The sequence below is a fragment of the Acomys russatus genome, chromosome 32, assembly GCF_903995435.1.
Source record: "Acomys russatus chromosome 32, mAcoRus1.1, whole genome shotgun sequence".
NCBI classification, from domain to species: Eukaryota; Metazoa; Chordata; class Mammalia; order Rodentia; family Muridae; genus Acomys; species Acomys russatus.
In genome coordinates this window covers 27,095,871-27,122,799 of record NC_067168.1, presented here as the reverse complement: position 1 = coordinate 27,122,799, position 26,929 = coordinate 27,095,871, and the positions used below count along the sequence as shown (strand labels likewise).

Here is a 26,929-nt window from a genome sequence, read left to right as displayed (position 1 = left end):
GGTTTCTCTGTGTAGCCTTGGCTGTCCTGGACTAACTTTGTAGTCCAGGATAGCCTCGAATTTACAGCCATCCGCCCACCTCTGCCTCCTGAGTGCTGGGATTAAAGGCGTGTGCCACCACTGCCCAGCCGAGTCTCAACTCTTGATTGCATTTCTTCTGTCCACCTTTTCTTTTTTATCCTCTGATTCACTAAGTAGTCTCAAGCTTTTCATCTCAAGCTTTGCTCAAGTTGTTCCATCTGGATTTTGCTGGATCATGAACTCATCTAACTCCTTCTATTCAAACATAGATGGGTATATTCTTGGAATTCCATTTGGAGGCCCACTTCCTGATTATGCTCTTAACCTTTGTTAGTTTCATGGGCCACACCCCTCTTAATGCTAACTGGGAAACTATTAAGGTAAGTGAAAAGAAGTTGGAGTTGGCCAGATTTCTGCTGGATTTCCTGTTCTCATTCTTGATTCCCACAACTATTTTTGCAAGACATTACTGTATTTACTTTGTAAATGAAAAAGAAATGTAAGGCTGATGGGATTGTTTTCTTCCTCTGCATCAAGTGGTCATTACTTTTTCCATCTACTCTTGAGCCTACAGTGGTCTTGGTTCTGATCCAAGGCTTCTGCAGGAACTCCTCTTGCTGGGATTACAATGACTTTCCAGTTGTTACATCCAGGGGACATTTTGCAGTGATTAACTCACTGGGGACTCTGTTCTGCACTCTCCCTCAACAGCCACACCGTGCTTCATTGTTTTCAGAACTATAACTTGTACTGGATCCATTTCTCTGAGATAACCCCTTCCCCCGTATGTTCTTGTCCTGGTATGTATGTATGTCTGCACACCCTCCTTAATGGACGTGTTCTTTGCACAAGCTCGCCCCATAGGCAGGGGAAAGTTTCCATTTCCTTGACATCAGTTTGAGATGGGTTATTTACACAGTGGGGGTTGTGACTGCTCACATGCTGCAAATCAGAGTGTATGAGGCTGAGTATGTGTACCCTCTTTCTATAGACCCCTACCCCTCCTGTCCTGACCCCACCCTGCTCTGCTCCTTTCTGTTCTTTCCATTGAGGTCTTGCTGTCCACCCAGTTACCTAAACCAGAACTGGAAAGTCATGTTTGGCGTCTCTTCCTGGCCCCTCCCAATCTGTAGGAGCTGCTAATCTACTAAATCCTGCATCCTGAGAGTTTTGTTTCTTGCCACAGGCATGAGAAACCTAGCATAGGCTGGCAGTATCTCTCACCCAGAGCCTGCCAGAGTTCCCTCTAGTCTGCTCCTTCCTTGCTTTCTCAGCTTCTAAGACTCAAATGCAGAGAATGCCATCATCAGATCTGAGCTTAAAACCCTGTCCTTGGTAGTCATTGCTCACAGGATAAACTGGAAACCCCTCAGAAAATACTGAAAGCTCTCCAGACCTTGTTTCTGTCTGCTGTGTCTTCTCACTCTGCCTTGCTTGCTATTTCTACAAAACTTACATGATTTTGTAAACACAATGTGGCTAATTCTTTCTCATTAGTCTAATACTGCCTGCCAGTCTCCTCAGGAAGCTTCTGGGATCCCATGGGGGTAAATTGGGTGTTTCTCTCCAGGATTCCAGTATATCCAATGGTTCTTTCACTGTATTCAATAATGCCCCCGTGGTTGTTTCTGTATGCATCTTCATTAGTTGGGAAAGAACTGTTGAATTTCCAGATTTTGTACATAGTAAACTCCCAGTTGAATGAATCAGTGAATTAGTGTCTCAAAATGATCTTGCAAGTAAGTTAAGAAACTGGAACCAAAAATGTTTTGTTAAAAAAAAAAAAATGTTTGTTCTCAGATCAGTGTTCGTTTTACCAGTATAACTTGCAAATTGGAGTTTTTAAAGTCCTGAAGGAGTTGAAGTTTAAGAGGCCAATTTTTTTTTTCTTTTTGAAACAGGGTTTCTCTATGTAGCATTGGCTGTCCTAGAACTTGCTTTGTAGACCAGGCTGGCCTAGAACTCACAAAGATTCACCTGTCTCTGCCTCCCAGAGTGCTAGCATTAAAGGCATGCACCACCACTACTTGGCTAAGAGGCCAATTTCTATTACAGGGTTTCCCTTCAAAGTTTTAAAATTGGTTTTAGTTTTCAGTAGTATATTCTCAGGATTCAATAATCAGTTTTAAAAGATACTTGGTTAAGAATCTTGTTCACATTTTTCATTTCTATTTCCTGCTTTTTTTTTTTTTTCTATCTCAAGATGCCACTCTTACTAGCTTATGTCCTAGATTTTCTTTTTGCAGATTTACAAATATAAAACTATTATTCTTTACCTTTTGGCTTTTAAAATGGTATTTAAATTTGAGGCAACAGGGCTGGCATGTAGGTTAGTGGCAGAGTGCTTGCATAGCTTGCACAAAACCCTGGGTTCAACCCCCAGCACTGTAAACTACAGTAGTGATAGTAATCATTTAACAGAGCTAATTAGCACCCAGCTTGCATGAATGGGCAGAGAGGGACTTGGCAAAGGAAGCTACTTGAGTAGGGAAAAATAATCCTGGCTGTTGACTGACTTCTGGGAAGTCGCAGGCCCTTCTACAACCGGGTCTGTATGCCCAGATGTTGCCCTCAGGCGGATGTCTCAAGCTCCCCAGTTATCATTTCTCTGGAACTCTCACAGGCCACTCCCCTTGATGCAATATCTGGGTTTGGGCAAAAAGGAGGGTGCTGCAAGTCCGCCCATCCTGAGCATTTGGGCCAGCTCCTCTTTCCAGAACAACTCGGCTTAGCTGCAACTCTGATCACAGCAGCAACATCTGCTTCCTGAAGCGAGATGGCTGGGATAGACCAAAAGCTTCTCTCTGGAAGGAAACAATGTTTCAGGGCAAACTAAGCCTGTCAGAGACCCTCAGACTTGACAGGCCAGCGCCATGGTTCTGCGAGGAGTCTGGAAAAGCCCTAGCATGTGGGTTTTCTACAGCTTGATCTCAGGTGTTCTCCCAGGTAAGAATGAATTTAAATACAGCTGATAGTTTGGGCCTTGATTATAGGTTAAGAAGGTAACAAGTACTTTCCTGGATTTTGGATTGAATTAAAATATCTTTTTTGTTTTGTTTTTTGAGACAGGGTTTCTCTGTTAGCCCTGGCTGTCCTAGACTCAATTTGTAGACCAGGCTGGCTTCGAACTCACAGAGATCTGCCTGCCTCTGCCTCCCTAACTGCTGGGATTAAAGGTGTGCACCATCATGCCTGGCTAAAATGTCTGTTTCTTAAAACCTTTTATCTCCATCTTCCACATCTCAAATGCCTGCATTATATTTGGAAAATTTTCTCCTAATATCCACAGAACAATCTAGAAAGATGCCATTAATATAGTCTGTGGAGTTCTGTGCATTTTGCTCTTTATTCATTTTGTATTTGAAGGGTTAGTTATTGCAGTCATTTTCCATGTGGCATTTAACATGATTACAAATTCTGACAAACACAAAAAAACATAATCTATAAGCTTTATATTGAGCGTAAGATTTATAAAAATTAGATTTCTCTCTTGGTCATTATAGAAAAAGGTACTTCATAACATTTTTTAAAAGATTTGGTTTGGAGCTGGGGAGTGTTGTGCACGCCTTTAATCCCAGCACTTGGAAGGCAGAGACAGGTGGATCGCTGTGAGTTCGAGGCCAGCCTGGTCTACAAAGCGAGTCCAGGCAGCCAAGGCTACACAGAGAAACCCTACACAGAGGGAAAAAAAAATTGGTTTGGGGCATTTTCTCTGCCAGTCAGATTACATAATTTTCTGTTCTAGTCCTGGATCCTTCTAATTACTTTCTTTATTGTTCCCAAACTGTAGCTCCTAACATGTTAATGCTTCTTCAAGTCCAATTGCATTTAAGAGAAATTTCTAGTTTCAATCCTCCAAAGAACTAGGTACTGTTTGGTGTCAGTAGGAGCCTTGAGTACTTAAGCAACTTAAGCAATCAGTACTAGGGCAACTTGGAAATGTTTAGCTTAAGTAGAAATGGATGGTATTCCTGCCCCCAAAATCTTCACACCTCCAAAGGCTCAGCAGTCTCTCTCTCTCTGTCTCTCCCCCCCCCCCCCCCGTATTTTCTTCTCATCTATATTTTCAGGTCTCACCCTATATTTAGTTGAGCCTATTTCTCACGACTTTTAGAAAACAGCTATAGGCTGCTGTCTTCACAGTTGATACATTCTATCCTTACTTTCTAGCCTTGGCCTTGATTGTTATAAATTTCCAATAGGGGGCATTGAAATGGTTCAGTATGGAAAAGGTGGTTTGTTGCCAAGCCTGACAACTGAGTTCAATCCTTAGGATCCATGTGGTGGAAGGAGAGAACCAACTTTTTCAAGTTGTCCTCTGACCTCTACAAACTTGCCATGGCAAATGTGTCTTTGCCTGCCTGCTCCCTCCCACCATGTGTGAGTGTGTGTGTGACTTACTAGTTTAGCCACTGGTCATTTTTCAGCCGAGTGTAGTGCATGCCTTTAATCCCAGCACTTAGAGAGGTGGAGTCAGGCAGATCTCTGTGACTTCGAGGCCAGTCTGGTCTATAAAGTGAGTCCAGGACAGCCAAGGCTACACAGAGAAACCCTGTTGGGGGAGGCAGGGGGAGAGGGAAGTCTTGAAAAGTTAAAACAAGATAATACAAGTATGTTTTAAAAGACTTCAATACTCACTGGGCCATGGTGGTGCATGCCTTTAATTCCAGCACTCAGGAGGTAGAGGCAGATGCAGGTGCATCTGTGAGTTCTGAGTTCAAGGCCAGCCTTATCTACAGGGTAAGTTCCAGGACAATCAAGGCTACACAAAGAAACCTTGTCTAGAAACAAAAACAAAACCCAGCCATCCAAACAACAACAAACTCAGCAGACCTAAGCTAATTGCTTATGAGAGTCAAGATGTGTGTGGCTCACTTCCTCAGGTTTATTCACCTAGTGCTTATAAAGCTCCTTTTCTGTGATGGGCTCTGGACTGGATGCTGATTAGAGAACAAAACCGTCCCCTGTTTACAGCAAACATAAAGCCTGCTGTAAATACACTGAAACGCTCAAAACGTGAGGATTTAACACATTTCAAGCTATCATTTATCTGCCAGAAGTAAACTCTAGGTCAGTGTCCCAGTCTGAAATGAACACTGGAGTCACCTGGGGAGTTTTGACAAATAGAACTGCCAAAGTTGCACAGCCAGAGACTAAATTCATCTGGGAAGCTGCCTAGGCACTGGATTTTTGAGACTCCCTGGGTGGGGCTCTTTAGAGAAGTGGATGCTAACAGGACTGGGCAGAGAAAGTGCAAGATGAGACAGGAGCATCTTGTAGTAAGCAATGAAGTGCTTAAAACAGGGTGGGGGCCTACATGCAGCAGAGTGTATTGGGTTGGATCTTGGAATGGAAAAAATTACTAGTGGAAGAACTGTCCAAATAAAATCTGAAATTTTGTTATGGTAATTGACTCACATTTGTCCCTTAGTTTTGATAACTATCATGTTTATATAAGATGTTAACATTAGTCAGAATTTACATTATCTTTTAAATTTGTGGATCAAAAGTTATTATTTTAAAGCGTATTGACAAGCCTCGGTGTGCTGACACATTCTTTTAATTCCAGCACTCAGAAGCAGAGGCGGGTGGATCTCTTTGATTTTAAAACCAGCCAAGTCTACATAATCCTGTCTTTAAAACAAAACAAAGCTGATTGACAAACATAGAATGGAAAAAAGAGTGGGGAGGTGGGTGACAATGAGCCAAGTGAACACAAGAATCAACCTGAAAGAGTTTTCATAGTCCAAAGCTGGAACAACTGGATAACAAAGTAAATAATAGTAGCATTGGATTTTCACCATAAATACCCATGAGTCGATTCATATCAGTAAATCACCGAAAACAAAACAAGACAGTGGAGGAGGAATGGCACTTATAAGAGAAGCCCAATTAAAAGAGATTCAGATCATACCCGCAGTGTGCTGAAAGAACTACCTACCAACACCTGTCCAAATTAACATCCGAAGGGTAGAAGAGAATTTACACACTCTCACATATCTCTCCCAGTATGTTTATTAACTCTAATAGGTAAGTAAATCAGTAGCTGTGCAAATCCAGATTAACATCTGATAGGTACCATGTCCTGTGCATACAAAGCAAAACGTAAGAACATTTTGCAACCAGCTGCTTGGACTTGCCCTGTTGTGAAGCACATAGAAAGAGTACACAGGGAGCTGGAGAGATGGCTCAGTGGTTAAGAGCACTGACTGGTCTTCCAAAGGACCCGGGTTCAATTCCCAGCACCCACATGGCAGCTCACAACTGTCTGTAACTCTAAGATCTGACACCTTCACGCCAATGCACATAAATTAAAATTAAATAAAAAATATTAAAAAGAAAGTACAGAGGATGGAAATGAATTCTCTCTGCAAGAATGCATGGTAGACCTTGCCTGGGGATTTTGACATTCCACTGGTGTGCCTCATGAAAGGGGGCCAAAGAGGAGCACGTTAGGCCTTGCGGACACACCTTTGTGTCCCCATGGGAGTACACAGCAAGATCCTCCCTCAGCTGAGGAAATTATTCACAGCCTTAGACCAGACTCCAGTCACTGTGTTTGGACTTCATAGGGCAAAGCAGTGGTTCAAGGGCTGGGAGCTATGAATGCTACTTTCAGGTCCAAGGCCAAGAGATGTTGCAGCCCGTTTTAAACGCTGACCATAGCTGACCTGAACACCTCTCTCGGGGCGCAGTCACATAGTTGAGACAGGTCTCCAGCTAACGTCATGAAAGGAACAACCTAAGACTTCCCCCCCGGGTAACTAGAATGGGGTCAGCTTCATCACCCTTTGAGGAATTAATGATGGATACTGAAGGAGCTGGGTTGGTGCGCCATCCTGTCACCCTCAGCCATGTCTCCCAAGGGCCAAGTGTAAGATGGTGCTGTAATGGCAAAGACACACAATAAAAAGAACTATCCTTTTAAAAAGGTGTGACTTCACCAAGTCCTGTGAAAACAGACACCCAAACTAAGAACAAATCTATAAACCAGCCAACCCAATGCTCTCCAGAAATGTCAAGGTCATAAAAGACAAAGGGAGATTTAGAACAGACCGGAGGAGACTGACTAGATATGACAGCTGCGTGGGGAGTCCTGGACTGGTTCCCGGAAGAAAGCAAATAGAGCCTGAAAGGGGGAAACCAGTGGAAGTGAATAAAGGTGGAAGCTTAGTCAGGACACTGCAGTTACTGTCTCAGTCTGCTTGCTTGCTTGTTTGTTTTGTTTTGTTTTTCGACACAGTTTCTCTGTTGCCTTGGCTATCCTGAACTCACTTGTAGACCAGGCTGGCTCAAACTCACAGGGATTCTCCTGCCTCTGCTTTTGGAGCTCTGGGATTTAAGGAGTGTGCCACCGTGCCCAGCTACTATCTCAGTCTTACCTTAGAGTTCTGCTATGGCTGAGTGAATGGAGAGATGGATGAGGGGTACAGAAGCTCCCTCCATATTGTACATCCCCTCTGAAGGTCTGGAATAATCCCCAAAATATCATGTTAGCACTGTGTCCCTTCTGGGGGCTGAAGGGGTCAGTTTGTTTCCTCGCCATCCTGAGGCACTAGTGGCCACCTGGGTTCCTTGCTCATGACCCCCTTCCATATCTGCATGCTACCCTTTGTTTGCACATTCACCTCCTGAAAGACACTTGGGCCACCTCCTGCTCAATTTTGAACATTCCTATGCGGCTTTTATGTGGCAGAAGTCTCTGTTTCTTTAGGATAAATGCCCAAGATCACAGCTACTAACTCAGATAGTAGTTGCACATTTAGTTTTAAAAGAAACTGCCAAACTTTTTTTTTTTTTTAAAGAATCAATGTGCAAGTTTACAGTTCTACAAGCAATGTATGAGGGATCCATCTTTTCTGTCTCCTTTCCAGATTTTAGGGTTTTTTGTTTTTGTTTTTGTTTTTGTTTTTGTTTTTGTTTTGAGACACGGTTTCTCTGTGTAGCCTTAGCTGTCCTGGACTACCTTTGTAGACCAGGCTGGCCTTGAGCTCACAGTGATCCACCAGTGTCTGTAGTTTTGTAACTTTTTTTAAATACAGTACTCTGTCCACATGTGCGGCAGAGAGGGCACCAGATCTCATTGTAGATGGCTGTGAGCCACCATGTGGTTGCTGGGAATTGAACTCAGGACCTCTGGAAGAGCAGACAGTGCTCTTTCTTAACCTCTGAGCTACCTCTGCAGCCCAGTTTTGTAACTTTAACTACACAGCTGTGTCATCCAGATAGTTGTGTTGTGTGTCTCATTGTGGTGTTAACTTGCATTTCCTCCATAGCAAACGATTTAACCATCTTTAAACAGAGTTTTACTTACATGTATGGGCGTTTTGGCTGCATGTGTTTCTAGTGCCCTCAGAGGCTGGAAGAAGGTTTCACATCCCCTGGAAGTGAGTTACAGTGGTTGTGAGCCGCCATGTGGGTGCTAGGAATTGAACCTAGGTTCTTTGGAAAAAATAGTCAGTACTCCTAAGCACTGGGCAAGCCATTGTGCCAACTCTGGTATAAATATCTTTTCATGCACTTATTTGCTGTCTGTATATTTCCTTTGGTGAAATGTCTCCATGCCTTTTCATTTTATCTTCTGGTGGTTGGATTTCTTAATATGCTTTGAGTGTTTCTTATGGTTTTTACACAGTCATCCTTTGTGAGATAATGGTTACGATCCATTTTGAGTTCATTATTTTGTAATTCGTGAGGTGTAGGTTGAGGTGTCTTTCCTCTAAACAGACCAAGCTTTCCCACCACTGTTTGTTTTAAAGCCTCTCCTCTAATGAATTGCTTTGTGTCTTTGTCAAATCAAATGTGAACATTTGAGTGGATCTGTTTTTGAGATCTTTACTTTTGCCTTTTGGTCCATGTATCTATGTCTTTGTTGATACCACACGCTGCAGTCTTGATTACTGTAAACCTTGGAATGTGTGGATTGGTTCCTCTGCTCTTGCTCTTTATTTTTATTGTTGGGGGTAGCAGATGCCATGGTACCCACGTGGAGGTCAGAGAATAATGCTGTGGGGTTGATTTTCTCCTCTCACCTTTACATAGTTTCTGGGGATCCAGCTCAGGTTAGCAGCTTGAGAAACAGGCATGTCTAAGTCTTTTTCTTTCTTTCTTTCTTTTTTCTTTTTGTTTTTTTGAGACAGGGTTTCTCTGTATAATAGCCCTGACTGTCCTGGAACTCTCTTTGTAGACCAGGCTGGCTTCGAACTCACAGAAATCAGCCTGCCTCCACCTCCCAAGTGCTGGGATTAAAGGTGTGCACCACCACGCCCAGCTGTCTGAGTCATCTTTCATGACCTGCTTTACCTCTTTCAAGCTTGTTTTAATTGGGGCTGTAGATTTTGTTCAGTGATACAGTATAGGTTTAACATTCACAGGGTCCTGGGTTCAAATCCCGGCATTAACGTATATGTACAATATATGCATAGATGCACACATAAACACACACATAGCAGGCAGACATATACATAAATACACATACACACACAAATGTACATACCACATACAAATACACACAGACACAAATAGACACACAAATATACACACAGACGGACACACACAGATGTGCACACATACACACAAATAGACATACACCACATAGACACACAAACAGATGCATAAACAAATATACACACAACACAGACAGACACACAAATATACATACAAATATATACATATAGACACACAGAGACATATATAATACATACATACATAGACACACATACTACATAGAAGCACATATATGGACACATACACAAGCACACAGACTTTGAGTTATTCTAGTTCCATAATCATTTTCTTTCTTTCTTTCTTTCTTTCTTTCTTTCTTTCTTTCTTTCTTTCTTTCTTTGTTTCAATGAGACAAGGCTTCACTCTGTAGCAGCCTGGAACTCACTATGTAGCCCAGGCTTATTTCCAGCTTAATCTTTCTCCGTCAGCCTCCCGACTGCTGAGATTATAGACATGAGTGACCATGCTTGACTAGTTCCATAGCTCAGGGGTGGTGAAGGGCAGCGCTGTGAGTTTGAGACCAGGCCAAGCAATATAATGAGTTCCAGGACAGCCTTGGCTTCATAGTGAGACCCTGTCGCAAAAGAATAAAATCATGTCATTTGAAGAAAAAGAGAGGAAACTTGAAATCATTATGTCGAGTAGGATAATTGAGGCTTAGACAAACATTTTTCTTTCATACACGGAATCTAGGTTTGCTTATTCCTTTCACGTAGTAAGGCATGGAGGTAGCGAAGGTGGCTTTTTGTGAAGGAAAGGTGAAGCACTAGAAGCGGGGGGGGGGGGGGGGGGAGAAAAGAGTAGTGAGATCAAGAATGTTAGCACGCTGCGCACATTTTAGAGCTTTGTGAAGCCTGGTAGTTTGTTTTTGTTTTGGTTTTTTTGTTTTTTGTTTTGGTTTTTTGAGACAGGGTTTCTCTGTGTAGCCTTGGCTGTCCTGGACTCACTTTGTAGACCAGGCTGGCCTCGAACTCACAGCGATCCACCGGCCTCTGCCTCTCGAGTGCTGGGATTAAAGGTGCGTGCCACCACGCCCCGCCCAGTTTTTGTGTCGTTGTTTTGTTTTGTACAATGCACATAAGCTAATAAATAACAAAATTAAGAACTGAAAAAGAAAACAAAAATAAAGAAGTTAGGGCTGGAAGGCTAAGAAACCTCGCTGTGAGTGTCCCACGTCTTTCCTCCCATGCCGAGTGAGTACGTTAAAGGATGATGTGAAGGGACATGAAGGGACGTCATCAGGGTCCCATGTTAAAAAGAGAGGCAAGGCACCAGCCAGCCAGCCAGGGCATTCTCAGGAGCATCCCTTCTTCCTCGTGTTCACAGGGCTTGATGCATGATAGCAAACAGCAGGTGCCAATCCAGAGGCAGAAACAGGAAAGTCCTAGTAAAGACCCAGTTGGTACTCTTGCCAGCCATGCCATTGATGCCGTCACTGCAACTGTAACAGCAAAAGAGCCAGGTGCTGGGCACTGAAAGAAGAGGATGTAGAAAGGGGAGAAATGGTGGCAGAGGGCCCAGACTGTACCCAAGGGCTACATGGAAGGCTGAGCTGTGGGCTGCCTGAAGTCCCTGTTGGTGTAGGTGCAGCTTTGCTGGCCACTTCTGTTCTCTGTACACTGTAGCCACTGTGTGTATGCTCTACACAGTCTGCCTTCGTCCTCGTGACTAGTGCCCTGTACCCTGGATGGGCTGCGGGCTTCCAGGCTTTGCAGGGTAGAGCCTCTGAGCCCCTTTGGTACCTGTCTTTGCCAGAATAGCACCTGAGTCAGAGCTTCCCACCTGGCTGCTGATGCCCCATTTGGCCTTTGTGGTCATGAACTAATGTGTTCCTGTGCCCAAGGATGGCAGAGAGCCATGATGAAAAACTGGCAAGAGCCTGTGTGAATTTGCCATGAAGTGGGAGGCTCAGGTTGTTAAGGTTGCATAAGATAGCATAGTCCAAGGCTGAGTCAAGGCCCGAATCCAGGTCAGTCCGGCATTAAGACAACCATCTAGAGACTCTATAAAGAACTCATTAGCAAGTCAATAAATAAACTGATTGAAGATGGACAGTAAAATTAAATAGACATTTCTCAAAAGTACACGATACCAATAACCAGCAAGGATGTGAAGCAATGTTCAACATCATTAATGCCAGAGAAGCAAAATAAAACCAAAATAAGATATCACCACACTCCAGCCTGGGGATGTAGTTCGGTAGGAGGACCCTTTCCTAGGATGTGTGCCTCTGAGATTTCATCCCCAGGACCACAATAAAACTGGTTCCCACTAAAAAGTTAAAAATAACAAGCCACATGCTGGTCCACTCTATTACTGAGAATGTAAGATATTATAATCCTTACAGAAAACAGTGTGGAACTTCCTCAAAATGTTCAAAGTGCTGCTGTCATATGGCTTGGCTATCCCACTGCTATGTAGCTAGCACATGCCAAGGAAAACCAGATAAGTGTTGACATCTCTGTTGACTGTTTATAGAAGCCAGGATGTGGAATTCACCTATGTACTCATCAATTGATAACTAGAAAGAAGCACCTATACACAATGGAATACTGTTCAGCCATAAAAGGCTGATGTGGATATCTGGGAGGTTGTGTGCTAAGTGACATATACAAGGCATAGAAGACAAGCAGCACACGCTTGCATTCCTAGGTGGAATATTAAAGAGCTGAACTCATGTGAATTGAGAATGGAGTGACAATGGCACCTAGAGGCTGGAGAAAGTCGTGGGTACAGAGAGAGGACAGGAAAAAGACTGGTTAGCAGCTAGTAAGTTAAAGTCAGATGGCAGAGGTTAGTCTGGTGTCTTGTTATGTAGCACATCGATTATAGAGAGAGAAATGTGTTTAGCTAAAAAAAAAAGATACATGTTTGAGATACATAGGCTTGCTTTTATTTGAAGTAACACATTGCATACATGTGTTTTATTCATAGGTATAATGGGTATAATTTTTATATAGTCATTAAAATAAATAGGGCCAGTGAGATGGTTCACTGGATAAAGGTAGTTTCATGAAAACCTGATGACCCATGTCTGAACCTGACTCCCATTGGTGGAAGGAAAGAACCCTAAAGGTGTCCTCTTACATCCATGTATACACCATGGCATATGCATATCTACACATGCATATCATACATACACACCAATAATACATTATTAAATAAAAACATATTCATGTCTGGCAGTGGTGGTGCATGCCTGTAATCCCAGCAGAGGTAGGTGGATCTCTGAGTTTGAGGCCAGCCTGGTCAACAGAGTGAGTTCCAGGACAATCAGGGCTACAAAGAGAAATACTATCTCAAAAAACAAAAAACAAAAACAAAACAAACAAACAAAAAAAACAAACAAAAATATACTCTTAAACAAATAGCATGCCTCTGTTTGTATAATGGGGAAAATAATGGTTCTTATACTCAGTAGGATCACAACAAGCTGGGCATGGTGGCACACGCCTTTATTCCCAGCACTCGGGAGGCAGAGGCAGGTGGATCTCTGTGAGTTCCAGGCCAGCCTGGTCTACAAAGTGAGTCCAGGACAGCCAAGCTACACAGAGAAACAAAACAAAACAAAACAAAACAAAACCCAAAAAATATGAGCAATGTTCACTAAAAGCTTAGCCATTCATTTTCACTACAAATATGCTGTGCTGTCACAAAGGCACGGGTGTGTGATGAAATTGCAGTTGCCGTTCATGAGCCTGTGGGCTTTTATCTGAAGCTTTACTAGCTCTCACTGTCACTCAGATGTCAGCTTCTCTACTTAATTTCATCCCAGACGGAGTGGCTGTTCTGCCTGCCCCACAGAACGTCTCTGTACAGTCAACGAACATGAGGCATCTCTTGATGTGGAGCTCAGTGACCCAGCCTGGGGAGACAGTATTCTATTTTGTAGAGTACCAGGGGTAAGTTGGGTTCGCTTTTGTTTAATAGTTTTTCTTCCTTAGACAGCACTTCTGAGAGGGATAGCCCTTCCTTATTCTTCCCTTCCCAAGGATGCTTTGGGACCTAAGAATAGATGCTCCCCCTCCCCCATCCACCCCTTGGTATAAATGGGTATGGAAAAGCTGAATACATTTGGTATGCCCGTTTTCAACAGCAAGCAAACTATTTGGTCCTGTCTTGGAATGGATAAATCTGGAGAGCCAGACCCTTTGGGGTTTAGGAGATCATAGTTTTCTTGACTAGAAGCCCAAATAAGTCTTGACCCTAAAGTTCAGGTGGCCTGGGGGTGAACTTGGTTCTAGGTTTGTTTTTTGTTTGTTTGTTTTTTACTGTTTTTTGGTTGTTGTTGTTTTTTGTTTTTGTTTTTTGAGACAGGGTTTCTCTGTGTAGCCTTGGCTGTCCTGCACTCACTTTGTAGACCAGGCAAGCCTCGAACTCACAGCGATCCTCCTGCCTCTGCCTCCCAAGTGCTGGGATTAAAGGTGTGCACCACCACACCTGGCCTTGGTTCTGGGTTTTTGTTTTTTGTTTTTTGGGGTTTTTTTTTTTTTTTTTTTTTTTGCAACTGACCAAGCACTAGTTGCTGAGAAGTGACTGGCAGAGCTGATGCTCAGCATACTTCCATAGCAATTGTAAGGCCCAAGGTTATCCTGTAAGCCCCACCTCCCAAGGACCAGGAAATGTCCTGGGATGCTGGTTGTAGTCCTTGGAAAATAACAAGGTCACACGTAGGGAAAATACAGTGGCCATGCGGGTTTGTCCATAAAAGCCTCTGCAATGTGTACCTTGGGGCATTCCAGGGAGTGGTCCTGCCCAAAGCCGATCCGGGTCAGCATTTAATTAAAGCTCACTTCAGATATGGCTCAAAATTGTGGAACTGGCTTTTCCCTTGTGAATCCCAGATAACACACTAAGCACAGACAGAGCCCTACATGTGTACACATTCTTCTAGGCTCAGAGATACAAAGATGAGGCAGGCGGTGGTGGCGCTTGCCTTCAATCCCAGCACTCAGGAGGCAGAGGCAGGTGGATCACTGTGAGTTCCAGGCCAGCCAAGGCTACACAGAGAAACCCTGTCTCAAAAAACCAAACCAAATCAACCAACCAACCAAACAAACAAACAAAAAACAAAGGTGCACATTTCTAGATACAGAGAAACTAGCTTCTAGAAGAAGAGGTACAAAATACACTGGGTGTGCACCCTTCAGCTTTGCAGCCACTAGCTATCTAAGTGTAAGCTAATTTGACACATGTTTCAGAGCCCCATTCTTCCTCTTTCACAGGCTCTGTAACCACAAGGGGCCAGTGACTACTCATACCAAACAACACTGATTCCTATCAGCACAAAGCGTTTATCCAGGAGCAGAGCTCAGAGCCAAATGCCGAGTTTTGAGTCCGATAGGAAGCTGTTAGGGCTCATGCAAAAGGAGCTGAGTTTGCAGCTCCTTTGTCTTAGGCGGTGGCCTCTGTAGGAGGTGACACTTATGTCCTGCCCATCAGACAGCAGAAGCAAGACACTTGAGACAGGGGACAGCTAGGTAGAAGCCTTAGGCAAAAAGAGATCATCAGCATTTTGAAAGAGTGAGCAACAGGGTCAGTAGAGCAGGAGCAGCGTGCCTAGAGGGCAGGATGAGAGAAGGGCAGAGTCTCACAGGAAGGAAGCCACGGGGGGACAGAAACATCATCGTCTGCTCGGCTGTGGGGGTCTGTGAGGGTCTGTGAGAATGGGATCTCCGCTGCAGAGCGCGCCGGAGTACGGGAAACTGCAGTGCGGCGAGGCACGGCGGGGGGCTGACGTGAGGGTGGTGGCTGTGGACGTAGGAAGAAGACAGGGGCAGATCATGGCTTATGCTCAGGTTCCTGAGCCGTAAAGGAGAGGGGTGGTTGGCGTTGGGAAGCAAGGGGAGGATCTGGAGATGGGGAGAGAATGAATGCTTGTTCTGCTGACCCATAGAAGCAGAACGAAGGCAGTTAACAGCCATCTCCGAGTCTGCGTCAAACGCTGTGGGGTGACCCTGTGCCTTCCTCTCTTTGGCCAGGGAGTATGAGAGCCTGTACATGAGCCACGTCTGGATCCCCAGCAGCCAGTGCTCACCGACCAAAGGTCTGGAGTGTGACGTCACCGATGATGTCACTGCCACAGTACCATATAACTTCAGGGTCAAGGCCATGCTGGCCTCACAGACTTCAGCCTGGAGCACCCTGGAGCACCCCTTTAATCGGAACTCAAGTAAGGCACACCCCCTCCTGCCCTTTTAGGAACTACTTTCACTTAAATGTTCAGCATCAAAAGAACCAGTGTACTTATAAACACAAACCACCCTTAGTGACAAACCGCCCTTAGGGACATGTTTTTTACAATTGCTGGCTTTCTCACACAGTGTCTTTTCCTTGTCCCACTTGGGAGTCAGTCCTGACTGTCCTTGCTAGGGTCAGCAGGTATTGAAGTTCTAGCATTGGCACTAAGATTCTTAACTCCGCCCATGCCTCTCCCATCTGGAGCCTAATTAACCCCAGGTTGCCGAGAGCAGCTTCGTGGCTTACAAACATCTGCACGTTTAACAGCTACTAGAAGCTCCCTCTCTGTGCTTGCTGGCAAATCACTTTTCTATTACAATGATAGCTGGGAAATGATTGAAAGGGAAGCGAAGGACCCAGGTAAGTGCCCAAATATGGCTGAGAGTACACACCATGGCTGGAGTGTGTGCTTGGGATGGGATGAGAGCTGGATGGGCAGAGGGGAGAGAAGCCGCCAGCCCTATAGCGAAGCTTCACCAAGTCAGGGCCTAGGAGTGACGGAAGAAGCCACAGTCTGAGCCATGTCTTTTTTTTTTTTTTTTTTTTTACAGAACAAACACTATGGCCACTGAGGGGAAGGGATCTGGAGTAGGGTGGGCCTGCAGGGCAAAAAAATAATGAGAGGGGAATAGCTACCTTCCAGCTAAGCCAAGATAGGTTCTGGTCTTTAGAGTAGCAGAGGAGATGGGGGAGCGGGGGGGGGGGGTTGGGGGAGGAGGCTGGATAAATTCAGGAGACATGGCTGCACTTAAAATGGCCAGAGCTTGAGGACCAGCTATTAGGGATGGAGAGCGAAGACAGAATCTAGTTTCACGATGTGGGCCGAGAACCCAAAAGGAGTAACTGACCTTGAGAAAGAGGAGACTCTCTGTCTATGTGGCTTGGGAGCTGAGGTTCCTGCAACATGGCGGGTTGTGGGTGTCTGACTAGCAGCTGGAAATCAGGCCCTGGGGCCTGGGGTCTCGTGGCGGGGGGGACGGGAAGGGGCGAAAGCCAAACACACAGCACAGTGTTACCAGCTGTAGGGCCTGGAAATAGATGTGACTGTCTAGGGTCGGTGTAGGGAGGGTAGAGAGAACTCAGGATAGGGTCTCAGAAATCTCGGGGTTTAAAATGCAGACAGAGGAAGGATACGAGTAGGTGCCTGGGTAGGTAGAAGGTCCGGAAAGCTCCTGGAGGCCTTTGGGATGGCGCTTGAGAAACTGACTGTGGCTGCAACTGCCACACAAAGAGGACTGAGTGGGCGTGGAAAGGGGCCCGGCTCCTTGTCTGAGGTGGGAGTGGCCAGGATGCAGGAGTTCGGTGCTGGGGAAGGGCAGGGCCTTCAGTGGCGGATTACCTTCCTGTGATAGAAGATCTGTTGGGAACTGAGGGCTCAGGATCAGGAAATCCCGGTATGCAGTAATGCGACAAGTTGAGTTACTGTGGACACGGGATGCTGAGTGGAAGTCTGGAGGGTTTAGATGGCGAGGCATCCCAAATTGGCCCTAAGGAGTTAAGAGGGTTGGTTCAAACCCACCTTGGCACGTGGTAGTCATGTGCTTTCAGTATTTTGCCTCATGGGAGAGTTGAGGGGAACCATATGAAATGTGGATGTTCACCACAGTCCAGTCTTGGCACAGCAGCCAGCTGTTGTTACTATTATCATTGTCGCCCTGGGGATGCTGGGACTGAGAGCCGGTGAGCATAGGAGTAGTGTCGGGCTGTTGGAGTGGGATGCCAGAGAGGCTTTGGTTGCAAAATGTGGACTTTTCTGCTAAGCATCTTTCCTAGGCACTGGAAAGACTTGGCTGTAGTGGCCGGTGCCCAGTGTAGGCACCTGGAGGCTTAGGAGCACTGGGGGACACTGCCGCTCTTCCTCTGCCCACAGATTTAGGCAGCACCAAGCACCACTTCCTCTGGCACCTGGGAGCCTAGGGCTCCAGCCAAGAACTCCTCTGGGGTCTGGCAACTATTGCTGGAAGGAAGGCCAGGACAGACAGATGGAGATCAGGGAGTGCCGACAGTTACTTGGGAGGGGCTGGGCAGTAAAACGTGTGCTGAAGAGGCCAGCATAAACAGGAAAAAGATCTTGCTGTAGGGGAGTCTGAGGGAGAGGGGTTTGCGTGTGCTGAAGAGAACAGAATTTCTCTCAAGAATCCTGTGGGTGCTGGCTGTTGTTGTTGCGTGCCTTTAATCCCAGCACTCAGGGGGCAGAGGCAGGTGGATCTCTGTGAGTTCAAGGCCAGCCTAGTCTATGAAGGGAGCTCCAGCACAGCCAGGGGCTACAAAGAGAGACCCTGTCTCAAAAATAAATAAAAAAAGAAAGAGAAATCCTGAGGGCTTTCTGTGTAGTGGAGTCAGCAGTCTAGCTGGGGATGGCACTGGATGGAGATCTGTATCTGTCCGTCTTGGTTTTTCAAGACAGATTTTTCTCTGTGGAGCCTTGGCTGATCTGGAACTCTGTAGACCAGGCTGGCTTTGAACTCACAGTGATCCACTTGCCTCTGCCTCCCGGGTGCTGGAATTGCAGGCGTGCTGCATCTCTTAAGGGCACTCCATCTGCCATTTCCACTTGAGGGCCACTCTGGTTTCTCCGACGCATACTCTGGGCAAGTCCCTTAATATCTCTGTGCCACAGGAATAACATTTACCTTCTGACGTTTCTGAGTGGATCAAGTGAAAGTAAGTACACAGAGTGTAGACCAGAGGTTTCTGCTCCCAAGGCTGCTAATATGATAATAATGATAAAAATGATGATGATGATGATAGTAATAATAGTAATAATAATAAAAGTGACTAGACAGAAACTTCTGTCAAAAAAGATGGCAATCGGAGGCCTGGATTCCATTCATATGTGGAGGCAGACTGTCTCTGTTTGCAGCCATTACAGAGGCAGTGGTGCTGTGTCAGGACTGTCTGCAGACATTACAGAATCAGATAGGTGCTCAGCAAGCATTAAGGAACAGCGTCTGCTCACTAGATGAGTCAGGGTAAAGGGCAATGCAACAGGGTGGTGGAGAGAGGAGACAGGACATGTGACTTAAAAGGGGAGGGAAGCAAGACTGTTTACATTAGTCCCTCATCTCTTCTCTTGAGCTATGTTTCCAGAGAAGGAATGTGACTTTGGGATTAAAAAAAAAAAAATTGTAGTAAGTCTTTGTCATTTGTTTTCCACTTGTTCATCATGCAAAAACCATTTTATGAGGGCCACCAAGATGGCTCAGCAAGCAAAGGCAGATTCTGGCAAACATGATGACCAGAGTTTGATTCTTAGGACCCACCCAGTAGAAGGAGATACTAGCCTTCATGTTTCACATGTAAGTGCATGCACACATGTGTGTACATGCCCACATACATACGCCTCAAATATATTTTTTGAAAACAAATTTTAATATTAATAAAATTTTAAAAGAATTTTATGAGCACCCGTGGAGTGCAGGAGAAAACTTGCTGTGTACAGTATTCCACACACTAGGACCCCTCCGAAGACCCCCTCCCTTGCCCATAGGGCTGCAAGGTTTCCACTGATGACGCGGTTATTTTATCCCAAGGAAATCGCTTCTCTCTGGAGCTTCGATTCTTCTCTTTCTCTTGCCAACAGCTGTCCTCACCCCACCCAGGATGGAGGTCACCGAACATGGGTTGCATCTGGTTATTGAGCTGGAAGACCTCGGGCCCCAGTTTGACTTCCTTGTGGTCTACTGGAGGAAGGAGCCTGACGTCATGGTGAGGCTTCCCACTGACCTTGGCCTTTGAGTCAAGCCGTGGAGAATGAGCACAGCTTTCTCGGGGTGAGGGAGTTAAGTCCAGCTATGTAGCCATTATGGCATAAGTGGCCTGACCAGGGTGAAGTGTAAGAAAGGAGAGTTGAGAGAACCAAGCATCCCTCCACTCCTTCCTCAAAGACCTTCTTTTGTTCATCCTAGGCCTTGGCCAGGTACCTGGACCCTTTTCAGGCCAGGTCTACTTTAATTTGGGAGGCTGCTTCCATTGCTCCGACGCTCCACTTCGCTGGACCCCCTAAGACATTTTTGATGCATTTGTTATTTTCTCTTCCTCACTAGCTAGTACCAGACACTTAGGGGCAGCAGACCAGGATATTCCAGGTCAGGGTGTTCCGGATAATTACAAAAGCACAGAAGGTGGGCACAAGCCTCTTGAGGGTGTGTGTCTTGGCAGAGTGCAGAAGCAGGCAGGAAGCCAGGGGCTGGCTCATGCATAAGCCTATCTGCCTAATGACGATTGGGTGGGCCGTGCAGAGAGCCTGGAAGGGAGCTGCCCTTCCCCACGGGATGTTCGCCGTAGTCTGGCTTGAGTGGGAAGCCAGTCCTTGCGGAAGAGTGGTCAGACAAGGGGCAGCTCCAGCGTACCCCTGTTTAAGCTCATATAATGACAAGGCCTGGTGACCCACGGAGAAAGCTAGCTTTCTCAGAAGGATCGATATGGTCAACAGAGGTCTCTCATCAAATCTGGGAGCAGAACCAACACAAGACCAGGCAGAAGTACAGTCTGAACAGCTCAGGGACTCTGGCCTGTGCGAGCTTTGCTGTGCTCTCCCTGAAGGTCTTTCTGTGCCCTCTCCCCTTTGCCCTCAGGTCCTATACATGCCCACGGCTGTGCCTCCATGACTCCTCAAAGCCTCTCAGACTGACCCTCCTCATCCGGTCTTCTCCCTTTGTCTGTCCAGCTTGAGGGATTCATTTTCCCAGGACCAACCCTTGCAGGGGTGAATCCCATTGCTTGTGCTCAATTTAGAAGTCTAAGCTGTGTGGATTTCAGGTAGCCGGCTGAGCTCTGTGGGTACCTTTCTCAGTCTGGGGTGTTCAGTGTCACCTAGCAATATCTGGGTGCTCTGTACCCTCAGCTGAGTGGGAGAGTGGTCCTTGGAAGATGGTGTGGGCAGGTGAGACAGGTTATTGGCCAATATTTATCCTGGTGGGTCAGGGCACGCTAGTAGAGCATTGCATTGCCAGCTAGGCAGATGGAACAAGGCAGGAGAAAGGCTGGGATGTGGCAGGAGAGAGCATGCACCAGGCTCGGATTCTTTGGGGTGAAGCCTATTCCCCACCCTTATAACTGGGAGGAGAGAGTGTGTACCCTGAGTCATCTGGGCTGGGTCACACAAGCTTCTACAGGCTCCTCTACAGGCCCGAGGGTTCGAGTGGGAATTGAAGAGTGGACAGACAGGTGGATGGCTCGGCTCATATGCTGTCCTGTTGGAGAGGCTGTTCCTAAGCGCCTTTGAACCCCTGCGCCTCCTCGCCGCTCTCTTGGCCTTGCCCTGCTTTTTCTTCACAGCCCTCGTCACTACCAGAAGCGTGTTTGTGTAATGTTTCTCTCCCACATGCAAGCTCCCTGAGAGCAGGGGCTTTGTGCGTTTTGCTCGGTGCTGGGTGCCGGTGCCCACAGTACAGGCTTAATTTAGTGTAAGTGCATGAATGAGGAAATGAAAGTCTCCATGCATGAATGAGAAGGAATGTTCTCTGTGTTCTGGGAAAGGACAGACCTGCACTGTTTCCTGCCCAGCTCTCCCCGCCATATTTAGGCGCCCTTAGGTGGTAACTGTGTTTTGATGATCTCTTTTAAAGGAACATGTTAAGGTGGTGCAGAGTGGGGCCGTTCCAGTGCATCTAGAAACCATGGAACCAGGGGCTGAGTACTGTGTGAAGGCGCAGGCGCTGGTGAAAGCCATCGGGAGGCACAGCGCCTTCAGCCAGACTAAGTGTGTGGAGATGCAAGGTAAGGGTAACCTGCCTGACGCAGGGTCCCCACATTTGGCAGCGCTACCAGTGCATGCCTGGATGCCCACTGAGTGTCTCTGGTTCCAAATCTTTCCTCGGCTTTACGTATTTGCTTCTAGGTTTGGTGGGTTCTGAGGTAAGCTCCACTTCCCTCAGGCGTAAGAGCCCACCCTGGGGGCTGGGCAGGATTTCTTGAGCAGTTGTCTGGAGTATTTCCCCCAAAGTCTCCTCCTCCTCCTCCTGGGGCACTTATGACAAGACTAGCTTGCCACAAGGATGCTACCTGTGGGCAAAAATGGCTGTAGGAGAGTTAGACCTTGGAAGGAGGCACCATACCAAATCACAGCTTCTTTTGTCTGGGAGGGATCTTACAGTCTACAGAAGCCTTGTTTTTGACTAAATTTTTTCACTTGAGTTAAAACAATTAAAAAATTTGCGTGCGTTCTGTGTATATATGTATATATGTACACATACACAGATGCACATGTGGGTGTGAAGGGCAGATATTAGGCTGATATTAAGCATTTTTCTATTTTACGAGGCAGCCTCTCTCACTGATCCCAGAGCTTAGGCTGTGCTGGCCAGCAAGCTCCAGCGACTCCCGAGCACTAGTGTTATAGATGTCCACAGTCTCTCCTCTTTTGTATGGGTCCTCATGGTTGCATGCCAGGCACTTTACTGACTGGGCCATCTCTCTCTCTCTCTCTGTCTCTCCTTTGTGTCTCTCTGTCTCTGTCTCTGTCTCTGTCTCTGTCTAAAGAAACCTACAGTAATTAAAAACTCTGAAAAGAAACAAAATCTTACACCCCATGAACCCATCATGCAAACACCACTGATTACATTTTTCAGAATAACATTTTTGCTTTAAAAATTATTATTTTGAATATACAGTCTATTCATATGGTCCATAACACACAATATTTGAGTAAATTATCTTCCTTTGTCTCTTATACATTCATATAATTTCTGCATCCTTTCTTTTCAGTATGAGTGTCTTATATAGTCTTCTGGAGACTTCTGAGTCCATATACATGTAAACAAGGACATGTATATCTAAGTATGTGCATATATCATCTTTTAAGCAAAAGTGATGGCATGTGAACTGTTCTGAATCTTGCTTTTATTTATCTTGTAGATGTTTACAGACCTATAACAAAGTGGGAGTTAAATGCTCTCTCCTTCCTTATGCTGCTCAAGAGAGGAGCTGTTACAGTTTGGGTGCAGAGTGTCCCCCACAGGCTCATGTGTTTGAACAGTTAGTCCCTGGCTGGTGGCACTATTTGGGAAAATTGTAGAACCCTTGGGAGGTAGGGCCTAGCTGGAGAAAGTGGTTCTCTGGGAGGTGGACCTTGAGGTTTAAAGCTCCACCCCACTTCCTGTCCTGTTTCCTGAGCCTTGGAAGTGTGAGCATGCAGCTTCCTGTTCCTGCAGCCACAGCTGAGAACTGTTCCCTGCCAGGATGGATGCCCCCTCACAGCCTGAGTCAAAGTAAACACTCCTAGCCTCTGGCTGCTTCCTGTCAGGCATCTGATCACACACGAGGAAAGGCACACATGCATGTCTGCTGGCGAGCCCTGCATTGATTATTCCACTGTTGTCTGTAGCTTTCAACCCTTCCTCAATGCAGGCACCCAAGTGTTCCCACGCACTGTACCTGGCTCAGCTACACTTTGTATCACATGTAACCTTTCTGAGTCTGACTCTTCTTCCTCCTCCTCTTTCTCCTCCTCCTTCTTCGAAAAGAGGTCTTACTATGTAGCTGTTTCTGCCTCCCAAGTGCTAGGATTAAAAGTGTGTACCACTACACCTGGCTTGCCTTACTTTTTAAAGATACACCGTAAGCCAATATATATAAGTATATCCTTACTGATGGCCCACTGCCCACGCACTGCCCAATTTTTTTTCCATTATCAGTCAAAACTGTAATCTGTCTATCCTATTTCTCCTTTTAACAGCTGAACTGCTAACCTACCCTGCCACTGTTCCATAATAGCTTGCATCAGCCTGTTTTGTTTGGCCTTTAAATCACTCCCATTTGCCATGGAAGATCCTATTCTTTCTTAAATAGAAGAAGTATTTGCAGAGCACTGACTCCAGGCCAAGTCCTAGCCTCTCCATTGGGGCAGAGAAGGGAGTCCCTGCCTTCCAGTTGTGGAGACAAACAGCAAGCTAATTGCATACATGGTGTTTCCCAGTGTGTGCGTGGAGTGTGCTACAAGGAGAGTTACAGCACACAGGGAGGCATGAGCGGCAGGACACTACTGGGCAGGTGATTGGTGATAGCCTGTGGGTGGCTCTTGTCTGGACATATCCGGTGCATTGCCTGATGCACACACTCATTTCCTTCGTTGGAATGACTTTCTGGAACGGACATCACAGGAGTGGATTGGAAGGGTCTGAACACTGTACCCTGCTTCATGTTGACTGCCAAAAAGACTTTCCAAAAGTGAAACAGTGCACATGCCTCACCCCACAGGGGCAGAGTCTCCTCTAAGATTGTGGGTGCACAGCCCAGGCAGGTGGTGATAAACAGGTTGCTTGGGGCTAGAACTGAGAGGTGGGAGACTAGCTCACCCCCTCCTTTGCTCACCCACATCTCCAGATGTTCAGACCTGGTGCTTTTTTGCTGTATTTGTTAACAAACTCATCATGGGCTTTGGAGCTGGCCTGACCTGCGTATCCTGGGACAGGCCATTAACCCATCTTGAGAATAAATAACATCCTCTTCTATGAAAGGGGTCCTCACTGTGAGCAGCAGGGTTCTGGGAGATGGACATAGACCTAGCGTGTGTAACAGGGGCTTCATTTGCCAGTTATCATGTGGCTGTTGGGGGACTTACTATTTGCCTCCATCATAGAAGTCAATGCCAAGAGAAAATTGTGAAACACTTTGTTTTTGGTTTCCGCCCAGCCCTGTTCTGGGCTGATCTGCTTCAACAGCCCCCTCCCCGCCTCATCTTGCCTGGGGCCTGGCAGCCTGCCTCCCTCTGGCAGTAGTGCCAGGTACATGCTACCATAGGCAACGCCTTACATTCCTAACCCACCCCCACCCCCACTTCCCAAAATTGAGATGGTAGTTGTGTCTGTGGCTTTCTGAAACACCACACTTCAACTGAGACTCCAGAAGGATGGTGGTAGCTGTAGCCATTGGAGGACACGGCAAATCTCAGGGTGCTGTCACTCGCCATCTTGGAGGCTCAGGGCTGTCCGTCCCCTTTCCCTGCCGTTCCCAAGCCTTCCCTTATCCTCTGTCCACAGGAGAGACTCTCCCGCTGGCACTGGCTCTGTTTGCATTTGTTGGCTTCGTGCTGATCCTCCTGGTTGTACTAGTCTCCACCTGGAAGATGGGCCAGCTGCTCCGGTATTCTTGCTGCCCCACCGTAGTCCTCCCGGACACCTTGGTAAGAATATTCTTATACCTTTCAGTATGATGCTGGCCAGAGGCATCATGGGCCTCAGAGGGGCATGGACATGTTTTTAATAGCTTATGAAGATATACAGAGAGTGGAGAAAGCACTAATGGGACTTCACTTGTCTCAGTCTGCGTGTGATGCTGTAATAGACTGCCACAGACTAGGCTGTTTATAGAGAAGGAAAGTAGTTCCTTGGCTTCCGGAGGCTGGGCATGGTGGTGGTGCCATGAAGAAGGTTGAAGGGCCTCATGGGTGAAGGTCTTCCTGCTATCACAGCATGACTGAAGGTGCCACCTAAGTGATAGAACAAGTTCTCATGCTGCAGTCATAAGGCCTTCTAGCCTGCATTCATGAAGCTGGGCCTTACAGCCTCATCCACCTCCTGCGCTTCCTCCCCCGACGCTGTTCCACTTGGGATTTGTTTCCACCATGTGGTTTTTGGTCTATGCTCAGGTCACAGGAGCTACTGGTCAGAAGGTCCGAGTGAGTCCTCCCTTCTCCAGGATATAATGACCACCATGAGGCTCTGGCAGGCCATTCCACTTCTCCCCTGGGACCTGACATTACCAAGAGGGTGGCTATGTTGTTCTGCCCAGGGTGCCTGGTGTTTCAGGAGTTGTGCAGTCTTGGTCTTCCAAAGTGCCTTTTGATTTACTCTCAGCTGCTGCAATTGTAACAGCAGTTACACCCAGTAACATGTTCAGAACCAGGTCTGTCTGTAGCCAACACACTCCTGGGGTTCCTGAACTGTACTTATAAAAGAAAGCCTTTAACTGAGGGCTGGCTTACAATTTTAGAAGGCAAGCCCATGATCACCATGGCGGGAAGAAGGGGCATGGCACCAGAGCAGTAGCTGATCGCTCTACAGTCTGATCTGCAGGCAGACAGAGTGGGCAGAGGCAGGGAGAGACGCTGGGTCATATGTGGGCTTTTGAGACCTCCAGACGCTCAAGCTCAGCAACAGTCTTCCTCCAACAATAGCCACATCTCCTAATCCTTCCCAGACAGTCCATAGGAGACATTCTCATTCAAACCATGGGGATGGGAGTAGGGGGGGGAGGGGAAAGGAGGGAGGGAAGGAGGGTGCTGGAGAGTTGTGCCACTTGGGAGTTAACTAGGGCTGGGGCGATTTGTGGATTAGAGTTTGGATCCCCAGGGGGGGAAAAAAAAAGAGAGTGAGGGATCAAGGAAAACTCCCAGTGTCAAGCTAGGGCCTGCACATTCAAGCACATGCACCTGCCTACACATGTGAGCGCGCGCGCACACACACACACACACACACACACACACACACACACACACACACGCAAGCACGCACACACGCACGCGCATGCATACAAAGGAAGTTAAATAGTTGGGACTACTATAGTATTCTCTGTGGCTACCATCAATCAAGTAATGTCTAATGCATGACTTTTATGAAAACACATTTTTAGAAAATAACCGGTTCATCCCAGAAGCTAATCAGCTGCAGAACGGAAGAGGCGGACGCCTGTGCTGTGGCCGTGCTGTCCTCGGAGCACCTTCTTGGTGTCTCAATCTCACAGACTTCAGGGAGGACCTGAGGGATTAACAGCCTTGCCTGCAGGACCCAGAAACCTGCAAGGCAAGAGAAGTAAAAAGAGCCCCCCCCCCCCCCCCGCTGTGTGCATGCCTGGCAGCAACCATCAGAGGCAAAGTGGTGGGACTCCCAGAGTGACAGCAAGTCGTGAGAAAAAGTGATTCCCCAGACCTGCAGTTCCCAAGTGCTCACTGAATGACAGTGAGGGGGTGGTTTCATCACTCTGCACCCCAGCTTTGCCATGGCGGGGCAGTGGGGGGAGGGGCGGAGTATACATGTATGCTAAGAATGATGACGACAACAGCAACAACAGCAACAAGAATACACGGAACTGGGTGCATGCACAGCACTTGAGAGGAGGGGGAGAGAAAAGTCACAAGTTCGAGGCCGCCTGGAGTACATATTGAGACCCGGCCTCAAATAAACAACTAAACAATGAAGATGTGAGGCCCGGCCTCAAATAA

The 26,929-nt window shown here is 46.6% G+C and overlaps 1 protein-coding gene across 1 annotated transcript; it reads left to right on the top strand.

Moving 5' to 3' along the window:
- Nucleotides 1–13,250: 13,250 nt before the first annotated feature.
- Nucleotides 13,251–26,533, top strand: Il20rb (interleukin 20 receptor subunit beta). The gene is made up of 6 exons (XM_051140615.1): nucleotides 13,251–13,430; nucleotides 15,510–15,700; nucleotides 19,352–19,476; nucleotides 21,339–21,489; nucleotides 24,750–24,892; nucleotides 26,341–26,533. Exons 1-6 carry the CDS (start codon nucleotides 13,273–13,275, stop codon nucleotides 26,467–26,469), a joined length of 897 nt encoding a protein of 298 aa, XP_050996572.1. The 5' UTR covers nucleotides 13,251–13,272; the 3' UTR covers nucleotides 26,470–26,533.
- Nucleotides 26,534–26,929: the final 396 nt, after the last annotated feature.